Source organism: Mesoplodon mirus, assembly GCF_964341445.2.
Source record: "Mesoplodon mirus genome assembly, chromosome: 7".
NCBI lineage: Eukaryota > Metazoa > Chordata > Mammalia > Artiodactyla > Ziphiidae > Mesoplodon > Mesoplodon mirus.
The window spans coordinates 24,597,257-24,618,101 of NC_138983.1; the positions used below are offsets into that span (position 1 = coordinate 24,597,257).

Consider the following 20,845-nt stretch of genomic DNA (forward strand, 5'->3'; position numbering starts at 1 on the left):
ATATTATCAATGGAATAAAAAGGATAGTTCTCACCTGCTTCACAGGCCTTCTATTCTTTCTGAAGTTTTACATTTCACATCCATTTTTTCCTAATGTCATATTACAGTTGACCCTTGAAGGAGTTTGAACTGTGCATGTCCACTTACACGTGGAGTTTTTTCAATAAACACCTAGTATAGTACTACCTGATCCCCAGTTGATTGAATGCCCAGATGCAGAACCATGGATATGAGAACCAACTGTAAACTTAAACGCAGACTTTCAACTGCTTGGGATCAGCTCCCCTCACCCTCACAAGGGTTAACTGTGATTTTAAATTCCTTCTCTCCTCCTGCAGAATCCCTTTTAAGCTATTCCAGGGAAATTACTAATATACTTCCAGGTACTAAACTTCTGTGTCATAACATTTAAAATACAATAGAAATTTTTATATTTTCTCATATTTTATTGCACAGTATAAACTTGATTAAAATGCACTAAGTAACAACATGTGTTTAAATCAACACTAACATAAAATGTTAGGTAGGAAATAGCATAACTTACTTTAATATATTCCAACTCAGTATGAAGGTGAGCAGCTTATTTCTGAAGGTTCAGATATTTTAACTGTAGTTTATTATCAAAGCAAACAAAATATTTTGGTCTCTTTCTTCACCTTTGATTCTTTTTAATTCTTCTTCTTTAGTTTACAGTGTCATAGAAGTGTAAAATAAGACTGATAGAAACCACTCTAAAACATATGGCTTTATATACATAAAAAATTCAATAATGTTGCTACAACCCCTATAGAGTGATTCTTATTTATCTACTAGTATCCAGAATAAACTTCTGTACATATTAAATTGTTCAAGTATATCTAGAGCAGTGCTTATAAAAGTGACGTCCCACTGCTACATTAATGGGCATCTCTTTGAAGACCACTTCTAATTTCAACACAATTAAGGTAGAGTTCTAAAATTTTTTGATTTTACAACTTATCATACAACCTTGAATATTCTAAAATGCTCCAATGAGCCAAACATCTAATTTAATTTACATCTAGCTGAACATCCCTTTTGTACAGCACCAGTGGTTAAATTAAAAATGCATCTGACTGACCAAATGTTCTCTTCCTTTCATTAGTTACAGATTGTTATTTATTTATATAACTCTGAACCCAAACTGAAAATGAAGACAACTCAGGTCAAACTCTTTCACCCTAAATAAACATTTCATTCACTTCACACTTAAATACCTAATTGTTTTCCTATAGTGTATGTTTCTCAGTAACAACGATACAATTAACTAAGCCAAAGACCAACGTCTCATCTTTGAGGATTAGGCAAGTCGAATAGGATTCTCCAGGTTTGCTTTAAAACTTTCCAGAAACCTGGTAGCCAGTTCATCATCTACCACTCGGCTGTCACTGGACATTGTGACCGTTATGAGCTGGTGCTGCTGAAGTTTGGCATTACCCTCTTCATCCTGAGTGAGCTTCAGCACAGGTCGGAATCTCCCAACAGCCAAAATGCAGGCCTGAGGGGGGTTGATCACTGCAGTAAATTCATCGATGCCAAACATCCCCAAGTTGGAAATACTAAGGGAAAACAAAAAGCTCTGAAGATGGCATGTCCTTGATCAAAGAACCCTTTTCCTGAGTCATATATTTTTACTTTATTAAAAAACTGTGCCATAGAACCTTATTCCAAGTTACTCAAAGACCAAAGACAGAGAATACCATTTACAGTAGGATCAAAAAAAACAAGTATAAACACACAAATATTGTATCTAATGTAAACATTTATTCAGCATTGAACTCGAAATCCTAGGCAGAGGAATATGGCAAGGAAAAGAAATAGAAGGTATGAAGACTAGAAAAAAGAAATAAAACTTTATTATTCACAGATGAACTGATTGTGTACAAAGAAAATCTAAGCCTCTATAGATAAACTAGTAAGATTAATAAATGAATTTAGCTAAGTCACTAGATAATAAGTCAATATAAAAATTTATATATATATACAAGTTGCTTTCATTAGAAAATAATACCATTTACAATAGTATACAAAATATCTAGGATTAAATCTAATGAAACATATATAAGACCTCTAAACAAAAAATTATAAAACACAACTGAAAGAAATCAAAGAACGAGTAAACAATGGTTTATACCATGCTCATTCACTGGAAGACTCAACGTTATAAGGATGTCAATTCTCCTTAAATTTAAATTGATCAAACAATTCAATGCAATCCCAATAAAAATCTGAGCAAGATTAGTGTGTGTGTGTGTGTGTGTGTGTGTGTGTGTATGAAAAATGACAAGCTCATTCTAAAATTTATTTGGAAGTGCAAAGCCAGGAAAGACAATCTTGATGGTGAACAAATTTGGAAGACTTTCATTATCATATATCAAAAGTTATAGTTTGCTGGTATTAAGCAAGGGAAGGACAAACAGGTCAATTGGAAAGGAGAGAGAATACAGAAAAGGACCAAACACACTTGGTTACCTTCTCAATGCTACAGAGAAGTAGTAATCTTTTCAATAATTGAGGCTTAGTCCATTAATTATCCACAAAGGGAAAAAAAGAGAATCGTGACCTTTACCTCCATATCAAAGATGAAATCTAATTTCAGATGAATTGCAACCTACATGCGAAAAGTTACAAAGCTTCTGAAGATAACACAGAAGAATAACTTCATGACTCTGGGATAGACAATAATTCCTAGCAGAAAACAAAGAGTACTAACTATAAAGAAAAATACTGATAAATAGAATTTTATTAAAATTCAGAACTCCTGTTCATTAAAAAACACCATCAAGAAAGTTTCAAAGGCAAGGTAAAAACTGGGAAAAGTATTTCAAATAATATATATCCTATAAAAGTCTGTGTATCAGGAAAAAGGAACTACTGTAAAACATTTTTAAAAACAGACACAAGACTTCAACAGGTATTTTATCTGATGAGTTACCCAGATGGCTGACAAGTAAATGAAAATAGTTACCAGATACCCAAATGGCTGACAGCTAAATGAAAACAGTATTCAACATCATTAATTTGCATTCCTCTGACCACAAAGAGTACCACTACACACACCAAGATTCATTAAAATTTAAAACCTAACAATATTAAGAGTTAATAAGAACATGAAGCAACGGGAATTCTTTATACACTGCTGATGGAAGAAAAAAATGGTAGAACCATTTTGAAAAACTATCTGGCAGGATCTACTAAAGCTATAAACCCAGCAATTCTACTTTCAGGTCTTTACAACAAAAATATGTGCATATAGTCACCATAAGATACTAACAAAAATGTTCATGAGCACCAAACTGTAAACAACACAAATGCCCAACAGTGAAACGGACACTAGCATATTTATACAGCATACTACAGAATACTACAATGCAATAATAAATAAATGACTGCTTCACACAACAACATGCATGGTTCATCTCACAGACATTAATGTTGAGCAAAAGAAGTCAGACACTGAAAAATATGTATTTATGTAAAGATCAAAGTTGGCAAACCAAAGAACTTTGGTGATAATTTTCAGAATCATGGCTACCCTCAAGGGGGTGAGAATTAGGAAGGGTAAAGGGAGGCTTATGGGATGCAGATAATATTCATTATCTTGCTTTGGTTGGTTACACAGCTTTCTTCACTTTATAAAACATTCCAGCTACACTCCGTGTACTGTACTGTAAGTTATACTTAAAACAAAAATAGAGCTGATAATAACTCAAGAGTCTATGTGTTAATATTTTACCCCAAAGGACCTTAAAATTAATCACAAGTAGAAAAAAAATAGTTGACGTTTATAAATCTATTGTATGTCAGACCCTGAATGTCATTCTATGAACATCTAAATGGGTTAACTAGCTAACCCTAACGGCTTCCTACTAGCTTTGATTCATATGAAAGACTAACTAGTCTGAAGAACATTTTCACATATTCTCTTGTCTAAATAAAGTATGATATTTAGCTTAAATTTTTAAAGAAATTCTTCAGAAAATAAATGAAAACAGGTTAACAAGGACTTCATAAGTCTTATGTCTGATGTTACAAATAATTAAGTTTAAATTTTACCTAAAAGATCCTCCTTGGTATTCTTCAGGTAACAATTTTCCATCTCTAGCTTTCTTTGATAGAGCCTGAGAAAAATACAAACAGAGCATGACAACCAACACTACATTATATGGCTGATCTTGTCACTTAAAAATATTTTTATAGGGTACACTCTCATCTTTGATATGCCTTGACCTGACTTTATAAGAGACTATATATACATACGTATGTATATATATATATATTTTAAAATTATATATATAAAATTTTCTCTAACACACTTAAAAAAATGAGTAAGTTAGAGCACAGATAATCCAAGAAGCTATACACATGTGAATCAGAACTCTAGAAAAATCATTTCCCTTTAAAAATTCTTCAAATATTGGAATTACCTTGTACACTATGCAGAATATTTCAGTGTTTTTTATATATACAGTGAAATTTTCCATTTTGCCTATAAAATTTTTTCTTGTAAGACAAAGTATTAGAAGAACCCTTCTTGTTACTCTAGTAGCTTTTAAATAAATTATTCAACGGCAACAATCTCACAACCAACACATCGATTTTCATTTCAGTGTTTGCTTCTTTTTCACCCATAACATATATATAACTTCAAACAGTTGTTAAAAAAAACAGAATTTTATAGTTACTTTTCAATATTATATGCATCGTCTGTATTGTTAGTCTTTACAACTGATTTTTAAATGTCTGTTTAACATTCTAAATACTGCATCTGCCACAATTTAGTCATTTTCCTAGTGTTGTAATTTGGTTCATTTGTTTCTTTTGAATTCCTTCATATAAATTCTCAGAAATGGAATTACAAAGCCCTCGAAAATGAACTTTTTTTTTTGTTCTTGATCCTATAGCTAAAACATTTCCTGTGAGCTAGTCTACCCTGCTACAAGGAATGTAAAAATGTAGTAATTTCATAACACCTTTGACAAAACTGATGTCTAAAAACTTACAGAGGGAAAGACAGATAACACTCTGAGAGCTATATGAGGAAAAGTAGTTGAGTTTCCCTCTACTTGCAATTAACCACACATCTTAATTTTTATTTTTCAATGCTTCAAAAGCAAGGGGTCAGAGACTGAGTCATTACATATGAAAAATTAATGAAGAATTACTTTATGAGGGGGAGAGTAGAGATAAGCTACTGTCATTGGGTAGATGATATAAATCTGGGGTTTACTTAATATTCTGTATTGTATAGCTAACAAAGGTACAATTACAATCCCCACTGAAAACTACTTAATTTTGAACCATAGATGATTTAATTTTTGAAAAATAAAATTCTTTAAAAATCAAAAAATGATCTCAACATATCACTGTGACTTACTGCCAAATGAATCAATTACAGATTTATATTATTTGGATATAGTTACTTATAAAACTATTTAGATCCAGAATGAAAAAAAAAAATAAAGAGATGAATTTAGACTTGTATAGTCCTTGGAATATTAGTAGAGAGGACAATCTACAAATGCATTTCTCCTGCCTTAAGCAATATAACTTCACATGATTTGAACAAGCACATATCACATGAACTCTAAAAGGCATTTCTCTAAAGGCAGATGATTGCAACACATCCTGATGAGTTACCAGGCTACAACAAATAAAAAACATATTCATAAAAAAAAAAAACCAACAGATGATAAACACACGTAATACACTTTAAGAAAATCTCTATAGACCCAAAACATTAGCAGGATATTCCTGTCAATGAACTCCTAAGAGTGTGGAATAAGAATAGATTCTGATGAGGATAACTGGTTATGAAAGTAACTAATTCTCACTGGTATTTCCTGGGAATGTGAACTTAAAAATCAAAGCTTGTGTTTCCTGAACCATGCAGTTGACAAGACATAATACAAGCTGACTAGCAAATATTTCTAAAATATATCACATGCCTTACTAATTTATTCAAAAAATTTACTGGGTATTAAGGAGCTAAACTTTGCCTCTGCCTCTTAAAAGCTGGCCTACTATTGAAGCTGGCCTACTGCCTGCGTTCCGCTTATTCAATGTGATGTTTTTGGTGAGAGCTGACTCTTCCATATTGGACCCCAGGAAAAAGAAAGCATTTTTGCTTCTGGAATACCAAGTACTTCTAGTGGTCTCGACTGCAGAGAGGAAATTAATAAGCTTTTAAGAATAAAATGCTGTGAAAAGTGAGGTCTGTCCATTACCACACTGAAAGAGATATAGTTTCAGCTTTAACTTTAAAATTTATCTAAAATACCATCTCTAGAGTTGCATTATAGACTTTGGGAAACAAAGCAGCCAACTTGAACACAGCTGGCCCTAACTTGTACGCATGTTATTTCTGAATTTTTAAATGTTAAATGTTCTTAAAATGGGTTGTACCTGGATAAAAGCTTAAAAGTCTATATACGTAATTGATAAGCACTTGGAAATACCAAAAATATATATTATGCGCGCACACACACACCTATCTCACAGTGTGGCAGAGTATGCTAACCTACCTTCACAGAGTCAGCAATCTCTGGCAGACCCTTAGCAGCAGCATCTTTGATGACTGGTGTAATTAACCCTTTATCTGTTGCCACAGCCACTGAAATATCAATAAAGGGCAGTTGCTTTGGGCTCTCTCCATCCCAGCTTACATTAACACTCGGCATTTGCTAGAAAGCAGAAGTAGGGAAAAATGTTGCTAAAGAAGTAGCTTTAGACCAAAGTTGTTACGGAAAAATAACTAACATTATTATGTAGTTTTGAAAGTGAATATAGCTAGACTGAAGGAAATAAATAAAACTTTGAGTTGAAAAAAGTGGTTTGGACCTCTATATTAAATATCTTTTATGCTTGGGAAGAATAATTAAACATACCATCTTTTTTGAAGCAAGCTTGAGGAAATTCTGATGATGTACACATGTTTTGATCTCTTTATATCATGGTTAAGAAAAGGGCTTCCTTTGTTAAACCTAATTGCTAGGAAGTATTTAACGTTTGTTAACCTTCCTGTCTCATATGATGACCGACATGACCTTGAGGAGAAGAGGGGAGGGCAGAGGGGTAGTGACATCCAACCACATTACTTCTATGGCATGAGGATGCCTGACTTTCTAGTGCAGCCCTGGGAAATATTAGCAGGCCCTTAATAAATGACTGCCCTATTTAAGAGAGATTTCTTAGGCTTCATAAACATATGCTATATACTACATATGAGCATGTATATATTTAATATACATACAACTACACTGAGGATGAAAAAAACCAGAGGAGATGACTAAATGCCTGGAAACAGTGTGTACTGATAACATTGCCAGACATCACCGGAGAAAATGATGCTGAAAAACAGAAATCAAAAACTGATTTCTCTTCTCAAAAATTCACTGCTTTCTGCAGAGTAAGATCCAAGCCTCCCAGCATGTCATTTAAGCATGGCAATCCACAATTGGATTCCATCCAATCTAATTTTACTCCTGACCACTCCCCTAAGATGAATTTCCACTTTACTCAGGCTTCTCATTCTTATGCTACACTCATTTCTATTTCACCACTGTTCAACTGCAATTTTCACTTCTTCTTTCAAGGCTTAACTCTTTCATTCAACAATGCCACTATGTCAAAATAATAAAGTCCCAATCTCCCAGAAGATTTTAAATTCTTCATGGACAATGAAGTAAAAGAAGAAAAGAAAAGAAAACAAACAAACCCTCACAAATGAAGAATGTCTGGCAAATAAATTTAATTAGAAAGTTATGTAACAAAAACCTCTAGGATAAAGCCTAAGTTGTATTCAAAGGAAAATTCATCTTAAACTTTCTTATTAATAAAAAATAATTATAATGAATTACACATTCAAGTTTTCTAACAAGATATTTCTAACCAAAATAAACCTAGGGAAACGAAGGAGGGAACACATAATGAAACAATGTAAAAGGAGTGATAAAGCTAATATGCAATAATAGAAGTGAGAGAGTTCAGAATAAACCCAGGCATTGAGGACATTAAAATAATTATAAGAAACAAATTCAAATAACTCTAGGCTAATAAGTTTGGAAATCCAGGTGAGATGAACGATTTCCTGGGAATATGTAAATTTCTAAAATTGATTCAAGAAAAAGCTGAAAACCAAACAGCTTGATAATTATAGGGGAAAAAAATGGGAAAGCTGCCAAGGCCCCTTCCTCAAAATAGAACTAGGCTCCGATATTTTTACTGGTGAATTCTATAAAACTTCAAGAAATACAAATCTTTGTAATACTGAAACAAGCACAGAGAAAGGAAAGGGAAAAATACAACCAAATTCATTTTATGAAGCAAATGATTTAGAAAAAAGAAAAGCCTGAAAAAGCGAGCACACAGTTTAAATTACAATTACTTACGGTTTCTGATACAAAATCGTAAAACGAAATCTTAACAAACAGTTAATGGACCACTAGAGACTCACTTGAAGAAGGCAAGAATGATTCATGAGAAGACCGTTAATATAAATCAAAATATTATTTGGTCAAAAAAGAAAAACCATATGAACATTGAGATACCAAATGACTGAAAAGGCATGCCTTTAAAATTCTCTATAGCTGTACTCTCCAAGAACTAAAAATAAATTCCTTATAAAAATACTTTAAATACAGCACTTAGTAAGCAGTGATGCAGAAAATAGCGTAGTTATAGAAAGAAGGCATGACAGCAAATGGTGCTGAGCAGGGATTCAGGAAGCCTGGGCTTTGGATTTACATCTCCAGTCGGACACCTCGCTGAACTGCAGGCTCTGATGTTCACCTGCCTTCCTGCCACCCCACTGGGACACTATGAGGCTTCCTGAACTTAACTTGTCCAAAACTGAAGTCTAGATTCCCTGCCTCAAACCTGCTCCTCTCCCACTCTTAGTACCTGGGAAATTCCATTCCTCCCACTGCTTGGACCAAAACCCTTGTCCTTCTTTCTCTCACATTCCACATCCAATCCACCAGCAAACCCTGGTGGTTCTGCCTTTGAAATGTAACCATTTCCACCCTTGCCTCTCCGCAAGCTGAGTTCCACACAACGCCGCAGCAGGCTCTCCTTTTTCTTTTTAAAGTTTTAAGTCAGATCATGTTAATCCTTCGCTCAAAACCCTTCAAAGACTTCCTTCTCATTCGTAATAAAATTCCTCCTCCTTCCCATGGTCACCAAGGCCTCGTGTACTTCGGGACCCCCTTAGCCCCTCTCCCTCTTCTTTTATGTTTAATCTCATCTCTTACCCTCCTACTCTCACTAATTCCACTCCAGGCACACTTCATCCCCAGCACCATGTCTCTGGGTGACACGATCCACTCCTCACAGCCTCTGTGTTTGCTGTTCCCTCTGCCTGGAGCATCTTCTACCACATCTCTACATGGTTTTCTCCCTCTCTTTCCACAGGCCTTGTCTCAGTTATCATCCTGCCAGAGAAGCCTTCCTTGGCTAACTTTTGAAAAGAACACCTCTAGTTCTTCTGTTCCCTTAACCTGCTTTCTTTTTCTCCTCAGCACTTTCACTATCTGACATATATATTTGTTTGCCTCTCCCAACTAGAAATATAAGCCCCATGAGAGCAGAAAATATGTTGGCTTTGCTCACCACTATATCTCTAGTATTTAGCACATGCTAGGGGATCAATTAGTATTTGTGGAATAAATGGTCTTTATTCTGCTGTAATTAGTTGTAAGCCTTTGTGATTCTCAGTTTCTCCATCTGCAAAACTGAGTGAGATTAAAAAACAGAATATTTTTAGCATTAAAATTATAAAGTTTTTGTCACTTAAAAATAAGGGTTCTAGTTATTACATAAAATCCCAATTTGTGAGACTACTTTGGAAGCCAAAATTATCTGGGGTTTGCTACTTACTTTAAGGGTAACAGCTGCTGCCTTGATGATAAAATCGTTTACTGATACTTTGATGTCATCTGAAAGAAAAACAAGTGTATTAAAATTAGTGTTCATAATAAAACTTTTAGATTAACCATTATGATTTCAAACTTTTAAATTATGGACTGCACTGACAAACAATGATAAAAAATATTACAGGTTTTGTTCGCTTAGTCATGGTTCCTCTGAGTAGAAAAACTTGCATTACATGAGGTCCTGGATAAATAATATTAACCACGAATATAAAAGTTTTCTCCTGATCCTGATTACAGTTCTTTTAAACTGCTCAGATATCATACACAAAAACTTAAAAGATACATGACAACCATAATCAGAAAGAAAAGATCCAAGTCCCATGTCTTGAAAAAGACAAATGGTCTGTCCATGGCATAGTCAGGAAGTTTACAAGATGATTCATTTTTTTTCCACATCCTTTTCAAACGTCCATATTCTGTGTATTCTTTATAATACATGGATTATATTAGAACAGTGGTAGCTGTAGTCACTTTAAAGAAACAAACATAGATATATATATAGAGAGGGGATGTTCAGAAATTTCTTTTTACTAACAAAGTGTACAATGAAAAAATTTAAGATCACTGCATTAAATAAGAGCTGCTTTTTAACTTAACAAAACAGGATATAGCAAATGCCAAAGATGAAGCAATGCTGGCGTGGGTCTTAATGCAATGCATAAAATGAGGTTCTCTGTCTAGTTTTATGGTGAATCCATTTAAATCAATTTTTTTCCAGTATAATGTTTTAAGATAAAGCTGGGGTCCCCTCCCTTCCCAAAGAGCTGATCTTAATGAAGGCATTTTGTTTATACCTCTGCTTTTCCCAGTGCATATGAAAGTGTTGAAAATGTAAACTACATTTGATTCTTTATTGCAAGGGCTTCTATAAAAAGACTTTAAGATCGGTATCTAGTCAGTTGATGGTATGTGGCAGGATACACAAATCCTGTTACTCTACTATGATGGAATTTTACATGAATGATATCTCATTCCAAAGGCATGCTAAGATTTCAGAAAGGGATTAGATGTATTACCATAAACCTAAACACCGTCAAACTGTCATGGTAACTGTCAGCTGCTCTTCTAATACACAGCTCTTACAATTCAGATTTCCAGAGACACAAACATTTTTGTTTGTTTAAAACTCCTTTGGGAGCAGAAAAACAAACAGATTTCCAGTGCTTAGAGACTTAATGATACCCGCATACAGAAAATTTAGTCTGCATAAATTCAAACACGCAGACAGAATATTTTATGAGCACACTGTGCTTACCTCTCATGCCTCTCTCAGCCTCCTTCTCACTTTACCTACTATCCATAGGTGTCCACAGTGAAGACTTCCCAAACCACTTACCAGCTGATGATTTCCAAATCTACTGCCCAAGTCCATAGTCCCCACTTAAAATTCCCTGCCCTCATCATACTCCTACATTTGACCACTTTCTTCATCTTGAAACACATTCTCTTTCTGACTTCTGTGTCACAGACTCTCCTAGTTTTATTCCACTCTCTGCTTACTTACTTTCAGTCCCTTTCTCTCAATGTTGACATCTCCCTAGGTGAGAACTTTCAGTTTAATACCATTTATATGATAATGATTCCTCCAAATTCTATCTTGAATCCTGGTGTATCTGGAGCTTCAGACTCATACACCCTCTTTCTCACATGACATTTTCTACTTACGTGTCTGATAGGCATCCCAAATCTAATATGTGCAAAGGAGGTTTTTTTCAAGTTCCTTTATTTTTAAATAAAATTTAAAACATACAGAAAAGGGTTTTTTTTGCTTTTTTTTTTTTTTATTGTGGACATTTTCAAACATACAGAAAGACCACTGGTAACATTTATTAAGAAGAGAGTAGGAAATACATTGTGAGGGAATATCAAATATTCTCCTTTGCATATTGTTACAAAACAAAGTGTGGAACATACTTATAGAATGTTATATATTATAACCTTTAATGTGGGCCCTATGAAGACTCATCAAAAAATCCCTAATTGAAAGGACATACCAAACCTGGTCCATGCAAAGATACTACACTAATCCATACCTCCAATGAAATAGTACTGTTTCCTGCCTCATGAGAGGAAGGAACCAGGAAAATTATTCCCACAATAACCTCTATATCATAACTAGCAAGTATGATTTGAAACCTGTAAGGGGAGCTTCCAGGGTTAACTTTTTGAACATTGATCACTCTGTCTAAAATAGCTTTCCATTTAGTTCCTTGGACTATTAAAATCTGTCAGGTTTGAAAGCCTGTACCTATACTGATTTTTCAGTTCTGCTTTCACTTAGGATGTAGAAAGCCGTAAGAGAAAGTTGTGCCCATCCAAATAGGGTGGGAGGAAAAGCAACATAAACTACAAAATCATAACTTTCTTGAGCTTATTAGGGAGCTGAGGTTACATCTAAGCTTTACAATTATGTCTAACATTTATAATTAGAGTTCCAAGGAGAAAACACATGAAGCAGAAGATATAGTTAAAAATAACTGTATCTGGGAGTTTTCCAAAATTAATGAAAGACAACAAACCACAAATCCAAGAAGCTGAGAGAAACCCACACAGGATAAATGCAATAGGGAAAAAACAAAAAACAAAACATGTTAGGCATATAATAGTCAAGCTGCTATTGGAGAAAATCTTGAAGGCAACCAGAGAGAAAGAAAACATCATATACAGGGAAACACAGATTAAGAATGGCAGCAGATATTCTGCAAGTCAGAAGATAATGGAATGGTATCTTTAAGTAAAAATACTGGGGGAAAAAAACCTGTTTACTCAAAATTCTATACCCAGCAAAAATATCTTTCAAAAATGAAGGAGACACACCCATTAGAATGACTACTATCAAAATCACAGAAATAAAAAGTGTTAGTGAGGATACAGAGCAACTGGGACCCTTGTGCACGGATGATAAGAATGTAAAATGATGCAGCCACAACAGAAGACAGTATGTTAGTTCCTCAAAAAGTTAGAGTTAGAATTACCATATGATTCAGCAGTAACACTTCTGGGGATATAACCAAAAGATCTGAAAGTAGAGATGCAAAGAGATATTTGTATATCCATGTTCACAGCAGCGTATTCATAAAAATCAAAAGGTGGAAGAAACCAAGTGTCCACTGACAGATAAATGAATACATAGAATGTGGTATATACATAAAATGGAATATCATTCAGTCTTAAAATGGAAGAAAATTCTAACATATGCTCATTGTGAATGAACCTTGAGAACAATATGCTAAGTGAAATAAGCCTGCCACAAAAGGACAAGTACTGTATGATTCCACTCAGATGAGATACAGAGTAGTCAAATTCATACAGACAGAGAGTAAAATAGTGGCTGCTAGAGGCTGAGGGGAAAGGGGAACAGGGAGTTACTGTTTAACAGGTACAGTGCTTCAGTTTTACACAATGAAGAGTTTTGTGAATATGCATGGTGGCAATGGCTGCACAACAATATGAATGTACTTAATACCCCAGAACTGTATACATAAAAATGGTTAAGATGGTAAATTTTATGTTACGCATAATTTACCAGAATTCATGATTCAAGGTATGGAAAAAAAATGAAGGAGAAATAGACTTTTCCAGACAAAAACTGAAAGAATTTTTTGCCAGCCAACCTGTACCAAAAGAAACATTAAGAAAGTTCTTCAGGCAGAAGTATGATAGCAGATAGCTAGCACTCTGGTTCTGTACAAAGAAATGAAGAATGACAAAACTGGTAAAAATACATACAAGTATAAAAAGACATTTTTCCCCTCATTTTTAAAACTTTAAAATATAGTTGATTTGCTAAAGTTAAAAAAAAAATTATACATATATTCTGCTGACATCATATGTAGAAGTAAAGCATAAGAATAACAGCATAAAGGATGAGGGAGGGAATACAGGCATACTGTAAGGTGCTTACATTATACATGAGGTAGTGCAATAAAAATATGAAGGTAGATGTGATAAAGAATTATACTGTAAACCCTAAAGGAACCACAAAAATAAATAAACACGAATAAATAAATAAATAATGAGGGAGAGGAGAGAGAGTAAAAAGAGAGAAATAAAATGGAATCATAAATAAACAAGTAATCCAAAATGAGATAAGAAACAGGAAAAACAGGAAGAATGATGGGACAAAAACAAAGGACAATAAATGGTACGAAAGAAAATTTTACAAAGGAAAAACAAAGAACAAATCATTAAATGTGAATAGTTTAAATCTTAATAAAAAGACAGAAACCACAAGACTGGATTAAAAAAGTGAGAACCAATTATATGCTGTCTGCAAGGAACCATCTAAATACAGGCATACCTCATTTTATCGTGCTTTGCTTTACTGCCCTTTGCAGATATTGTGGTGTTTTGTGTTTTTTTTAACAAATTGAAGGTCTGTGGCAACCCTGCTTCAAGGAAGTCTACTGGTGCCATTTTCTCAACAGCATTTGCTCACTTCATGTCTCTGTGTCATATTTTGGTGATTCTCTCAATATTTCAAACTTTTTCATTATTACTATATTTGTTATGGTGATCTGAGATCAGTGATCTTTGATGTTACTATTGTAATTGTTTCGGGGTGCCACGAACCACACACATAGAAGAAAGTGAACTTAATTGATATATATTTGCGTGTGTTCTGACTACTCCACTGACTGGCTGTTCCCCTGTCTCTCTCCCTTTCCTCAGGTCTCTTTATTCCCTGAGATTCAACAATGTTGAAATTAGGCCAATTAATAACCATACAATGGCCTCTAAGTGCTCAAGTGAAAGGAAGAGTCACACATCTCTCACTTTAAATCAAGAGCAAAAAGTGATCAAGCTTCGTGAGGAAGGCATGTTGAAAGACAAGGTAGGCCGAAGGCTAGGCCTCTAGTGCTGAACAATTAGCCAAGTTGCAAATGAATGCAAAGGAAAAGTTCTTGAAGGAAATTAAAAGTGCTGCTCCAGAGAACACATGAATGATAAGAAAGCAAAACAGCCTTATTGCTGATAGGAAGAAAGTTTGAGTAGTCTGGATAGAAGATCAAACCAGCCACAACATTCCCTTAAGCCAAAGCCCAATCCAGAGCGAGGCCCTAACTCTTCAATTCTGTGAAGGCTGAGAGAGGTGAGGAAGCTGCAGAGGAAAGTTTGAAGCCAGCAGAGGTTGGTTCATGAGGTTTAAGGAAACAGCCATCTCTATAACATAAAGGTGCAGGGTGAAGCAGCAAGTGCTGGTGTAGAAGCTGTAGCAAGTTATCCAGAGGATCTAGCTAAGAACATTAAGGAAGATGGCTACATTAAACCACAGATTTTCAATGTAGATGAAACAGCCTTCTATTGAAAGATGTCATCTAGGACTTCATAGCTAGAGAAGAGTCAGTGCTGGACTCAAAACTTCAAAGGATAGGCTGACTCTCTGGTTAGGCAGCTGGTGACTTTAAGTTGAAGCCAGGGCTCATTTACCATTCCGAAAATCCTAGGGCCCTTAAGAATTATGCTAAATCTACTCTGTCTGTGCTCTATAAATGGAACAAAAAAGCCTGTATGACAGCATACAGTTTACATACTGTTTACAGAACAGTTTACTGAATATTTTAAGCTCCCTGTGGAGACCTACTGCTCAGAAAAAAAAGATTCATTTTAAAATATGATTGCTCGCTGACAAGGCACCACGTCACCCAAGAGCTCTGACGGAGATGTACAACAAGATTAATGTTGTTTTCATGCCTGCTAACAATCCATTATGCAGCCCGTGGATCAAACATAATTTTGACTTTCAAGTTCTTGTAAGAAATACATTTCATAAGGCTACAGCTGCCATATATAGTGATTTCTCTGATGGACTCGGGCAAAGTAGGTTGAAAAACTTTGGAAAGGATTCACTACTCTAGCTGCCATTAAGAACATTTGTAATTCACGGAAAGAGGTCAAAATATCAACATTAGCAGGAGTTTGGAAGTTGATTCCAATCCTCATGAATGACTTTGAGGGTTCAAGACTTCAGTGGAAGAAGTAACTGCAGATGTGGTAGAAACAGCAAGAAAACTAGAAGTAGAACCTGAAGATATGACTGAATTGCTGTAATCTCATGATAAAACTTGAACAGATAAGGAGTTGCTTTTTACTGATAAGGAAGGAAAGTGATTTCTTGAGATGGAATCTACTGGTGAAGATGCTGTGAAGACTGTAGAAATGACAACAAAGGATTCAGAATATTACATAAACTTAGTTGATAAGCAGCAGCAGGGTTTGAGAAGACTGACTCCGCTTTTGAAAGAAGCTCCACTGTAGACAAAATGCTATCAAACAGCATCGCTGCTACATAGAGTCGTTTGTGAGAGGAGAGTCAGTCAATCAATGCAGCAAACTCCAATGCTGTCTTATTCTTTTAAAAATGCCCACAGCCACCCCACCCTTCAGCAACTCCCACCCTGATCAGTCCACAGCACTCAACATCAAGGCAAGACCCTCCACCAGCTGAAGGCTCAGATGGTGGTTAGCATTTTCAGCAATAAAGTATTGTTAGACATAATGCTACTGCACACTTAACAGACTATAGTATAGCGTAACATTACTTTTATATACACAGGAAAATCCCCCCCAAAAAAGTGTGACTTGCTTTATTGAAATATTTGCTTTATTGTGGTGGTCTGGAACTGAACTCATGATATCTGTGAGGTATAAAGATACACATACATTCAGAGTAAAAAGATCTAAAAAGACATAACATAAAAACACGAATCGGAGAAATCTGGAATGCCTATACAAATATCAGGCAAAGGAGGTTTGAGGATAAGGAATAGTATACCAGGAACAGACAGGACATTACATGATGGGTCTATTCACCAAGAAAACATAAAAATCCTAAATGTGTATATGCCTAATAACAGACCTTCAAAATACATGAAGCAAAAACTGATAAAAACTAAGAGAGGAAACAGACAAATCTACAATTATAATTAAGGATTTTAATGCTCCTCTTTCAAGAATTAATAAAACAAAGAGGAAATCAGTAAGTTTACAGAAGGTAAGAAGAATAGTATCAACCAACTTCACCTAACCAAAATTCATAAAACACTCCTCAAAAGTAGAACACACGTTCTTTTCAAGGACACTAACCTTTGTGCTCCATTGCCTGTGCTTAGTTGTGCTGGCTCTGCACCTTTGTAAAAGAATACTGCCTACAGCCTGAAATATACATAATAGCCCTTTCTTAATGCTCTGCCCGCAGAGGCTTGAACTTTTAAAGGTGTAACACTTTTTCATTCACATAGAGATAAAAAGTTGCAGAGCAGAAAGCAATTGCTTTGTTGGAGGTTTACAGAAACATTGTGACCAGACCCACCCTGGCACTGTAAGAACAAAGGATTCCAGCACCAAAAAGACTGCAACAACCAGTCACATCCCCTACCCTTTTAGTATAAAAGAAGCCTGAATTCTAACTCGGGTAAGATGGTTCTTTGGGACACAGTCTGCCATCTTCTTGGTCTGCTGGCTTTCTGAATAAAGTGCTATTACTTGCCCTAACATCTCTTCTCTCAATTTATTGGCCTGTTGTGCAGTGAGCAGTATGAGCTTGGACCAGGTAACATTATGACTACAAAATAAGTCTCAACAAACTTAAAAAGATTTAAATCATACAAAGTGTGTTCTCTAAACACAGTGGAGTTAAACTAGAAATCATAAAAGAAAGAAAACTGAAAAGTCCCTAAATATTTGGAAATTAAACTTATACTTCTAAATAACTGATTAATTAAAGAAGAAATCACAAGGGAAATTCGAAAACATCTTCAATTGAGTAGGAAGGAAAATAAAACATGCCAAAATTTATGGGATACAAGCTGAAGCACTGCTTAAAGGGAACTTAAAAGTATCATATGCTTATGTTAGAAATAAAGTTTATTATATTATATTGACATCGATTTTCACCTTAAGAAACTCGGGGAAAAAAGGGCAAATTAAACCCAAAGCAAATAGAAAAAATGAAATAATAAAGATGAGTGTAAAAATTAATAAAAACAAAACTATAGAAATAGAAAAAGTTAGTAAAATCAAATAACTGATTCTTTGAAAAGATCAATAAAATTGATAAACCTCTAGCCAGACTGACCAAGAAAGTTAGAAGACAATTTACTAATATAAAAAATGGTAATCTCACTTCATTTACAGTCATCCCTCCATATCTGAGGGGAACTGGTTTCAGGACACCACTTGGATACCAAAATCCAAGAATGTTCAAGTCCCTTGCATGAAATGGTGTAGTATTTGCATATAGCCTTCATGCATCCTCCCGTAAACTTTAAATCTCTAGAATACTGGTAATACTTAATATGATGTAAATGCTATGTAAACAGTTACCAGCGCATGGCAAATTCAGGTTCTGCTTTTTGGAACTTTCAGGAATTTAAAAAATATATGGTTGGTTTAATTCACAGATGCAGAAGCTGTGAATATGAACGGCCAACTGTATACATAGATGTTAAATGTATAATAAGGTAATATGATCAACTTAATGCCAATAAATTTGATAACTTAGAAGACATAAACAAATTCCTTGAAAAACGCAAACTACCAAAGGTCATTCAGGAAAAAATAATAACTCTTAATCTATTTTAAAAGTTGAATTTGTAGTTAAAAATCCCCATAAAGAAAACGGCAGCCCTAAAAAGCTTCATTGGTAAATTCTACCGAACAATTAAAAAACAAGTAAAACCAATTCTACTCAAACTCTTCCAGAAAATAAAGGAGTAAGAAACATTTCCCAACTTATTCTGTGATAATAAACCCAGTAAAAAAAAAAACTCAATAAAAGAAAAACGACAGATCAGTATTTCTCATGTGCACAGGTGTAAAGATTCTTAGCTAAATTTTAGAAAATGGGATCAAGCAATATACGAGAAAATTTTTAATGATTAAATGAATTTTAATCTCACTAATGAGGAATCACTCATGTAAACAAAGGTGATTCAACATTTGAAATCAACCAATGTAATTCATCATATTAACAAGGAAAGAAAAGATTATTTCAAAGGATACACAAAAAGTATTTTAAAAAACTTAACATCCATTCATGCTTAAAATTCTTGGCAAATTAGGAATACAAATTTCTTCAACATGAAGAAGGGAATCTTCCAAAAAATCAACAGCTAACATTAAAGACTGAATGCTTTCCCCCAAGATCAAGAACAAGGCAAGAATGTTTGCTTTTATCATATACTGATCACTGTAACAGAGGTCCTAGACAGTGCAATAAGGCAAGAAAATGAAATAAAGCCATACAGATTGGAAAGAAAAAAATAAAACATCAGATCATTCTAAAAATTTATATGTCTCTTAGCAACCTTAGTTTTAATAGATTTGGAGAAGGAACATTACAAATTTAATAACATGAAAGTACATTTTGAAGAGGAACTAAAAATTAAAATGTATAAAGAGTGATATCTAAGATATATTTACAATCTAAAACATTCTTAAATCAGTTTAGGATTTTATGCTTTCTAAAATGTTAAGAACTGCTTCTTCACATATCATACCAAAAAGTATGACGTATTCAATACTATGGAACCAATTTATTTCTTATAGGAAAAGAGAACCAATTCTCTTCTAGTGCTAAAATATGCCCAGATGATGAAACTGACGGAAAAAGCTACACAATGTGCATTTCATAAATAAAGGATCTCATAATAGTTAGTTTAGCATGTGTATTACATTAAATAAACTCAACTTTACTAACCTCTGACCAGATTTTGCCTAACCTTTAAAACAGCTCCAAGGTCACAGTCAGTAGTAGCATATGCATGAGGTACAGTACGTTTAGATTCAGTTAACCTCTTGGCAATAACTCTTCTAATATTGCTAGTAGGGATTTCAGTGAACGTGCCCTGCAAAGAATAACATGTCTATTAAACCATAAATAGAATTGGAAAAAACAAGCCAACAAACTGTAACTGAAATCTAGTCTCAATGACCTAACTTATGAAAATAAAGATTAATACAGTAAAACTGTTATGAAAAATTCTTAGTATAAGAAGAAATATAAGAAATCTGAGGAATTTTAACTTTATAGTATATGACTGTAGAAAAAAAGCAGAAAAATTCATGTTTCAGTTGTGAATGGAACATCTATGTTACCATGTTTAAGATGATTAAAAAGAAATGTACCAGGCTTCCCTGGTGGCGCAGTGGTTGAGAGTCCGCCTGCTGATGCAGGGGACATGGGTTCATGCCCTGGTCCGGGAAGATCCCACGTGCCGCGGAGCGGCTGGGCCCATGAGCCATGGCCGTTGGGCCTGTGCGTCCGGAGCCTGTGCTCCGCAATGGGAGAGGCCACAACAGTGAGAGGCCCGCATACCGCAAAAAAAAAAAAAAAAAAAAAAAAAAAAGAAATGTACCAAATCATGAATAAACCCCTCATGGGTGTGCTTACTGAGATATCACCTACAAGCCTGTAAGTAGCTTCTGTTACAAACATCACTTCTTAATAAAACTCAAAGCAATCAATAAATCAACAATTACAGGCAATTTTTACTTATAAAAATGGCATACATGAGAAAAAGGTAATCCAAAACACTAGATAATCTGCCAAATTATTTCTATTTTGGTTTGTAATTAAAAATAAAAAATCACATGAGCATCTTATTTCCAAGAAACTCATAAACTATGAACAGGATAATAAAATCTTCCTGTAACTTTACTGTAGCTTTTCCATTCTGTTCCTTGAACCTCTAACAAAAACATGATGGACCTTAAATTACGTCTAATTCCTTCTTTGTCCTTCACTCCATTCTGGGACTGGATTACAATCACTTAGGATAATACAAATCAGCCAAAAGTACAGCTGACTTCTTTTTTTATAAATGCTTTCTGTGGGAATTAAACATCTTATGTTAGCAAAATACTTGATCAAATAAAATAAATGCTGTCTACAT

At 34.5% G+C, this 20,845-nt stretch overlaps 1 protein-coding gene across 2 annotated transcripts in view; it reads right to left on the minus strand.

Moving 5' to 3' along the window:
* Positions 1-442: 442 nt before the first annotated feature.
* Positions 443-20,845, minus strand: part of PDHX (pyruvate dehydrogenase complex component X) — a 72,986-nt gene continuing 52,583 nt past the window's right edge. For both annotated transcript variants that reach the window (XM_082626544.1, XM_082626545.1), the window contains exons 7-11: positions 19,651-19,798; positions 9,895-9,953; positions 6,543-6,701; positions 4,075-4,139; positions 443-1,577 (exon numbers count right to left, since the gene is read on the minus strand). In XM_082626544.1, coding sequence (XP_082482670.1) covers positions 1,319-1,577; positions 4,075-4,139; positions 6,543-6,701; positions 9,895-9,953; positions 19,651-19,798 — 690 coding nt within the window. In that variant the 3' untranslated portion in view covers positions 443-1,318. The remainder of the gene's footprint in view (positions 1,578-4,074; positions 4,140-6,542; positions 6,702-9,894; positions 9,954-19,650; positions 19,799-20,845) is intronic.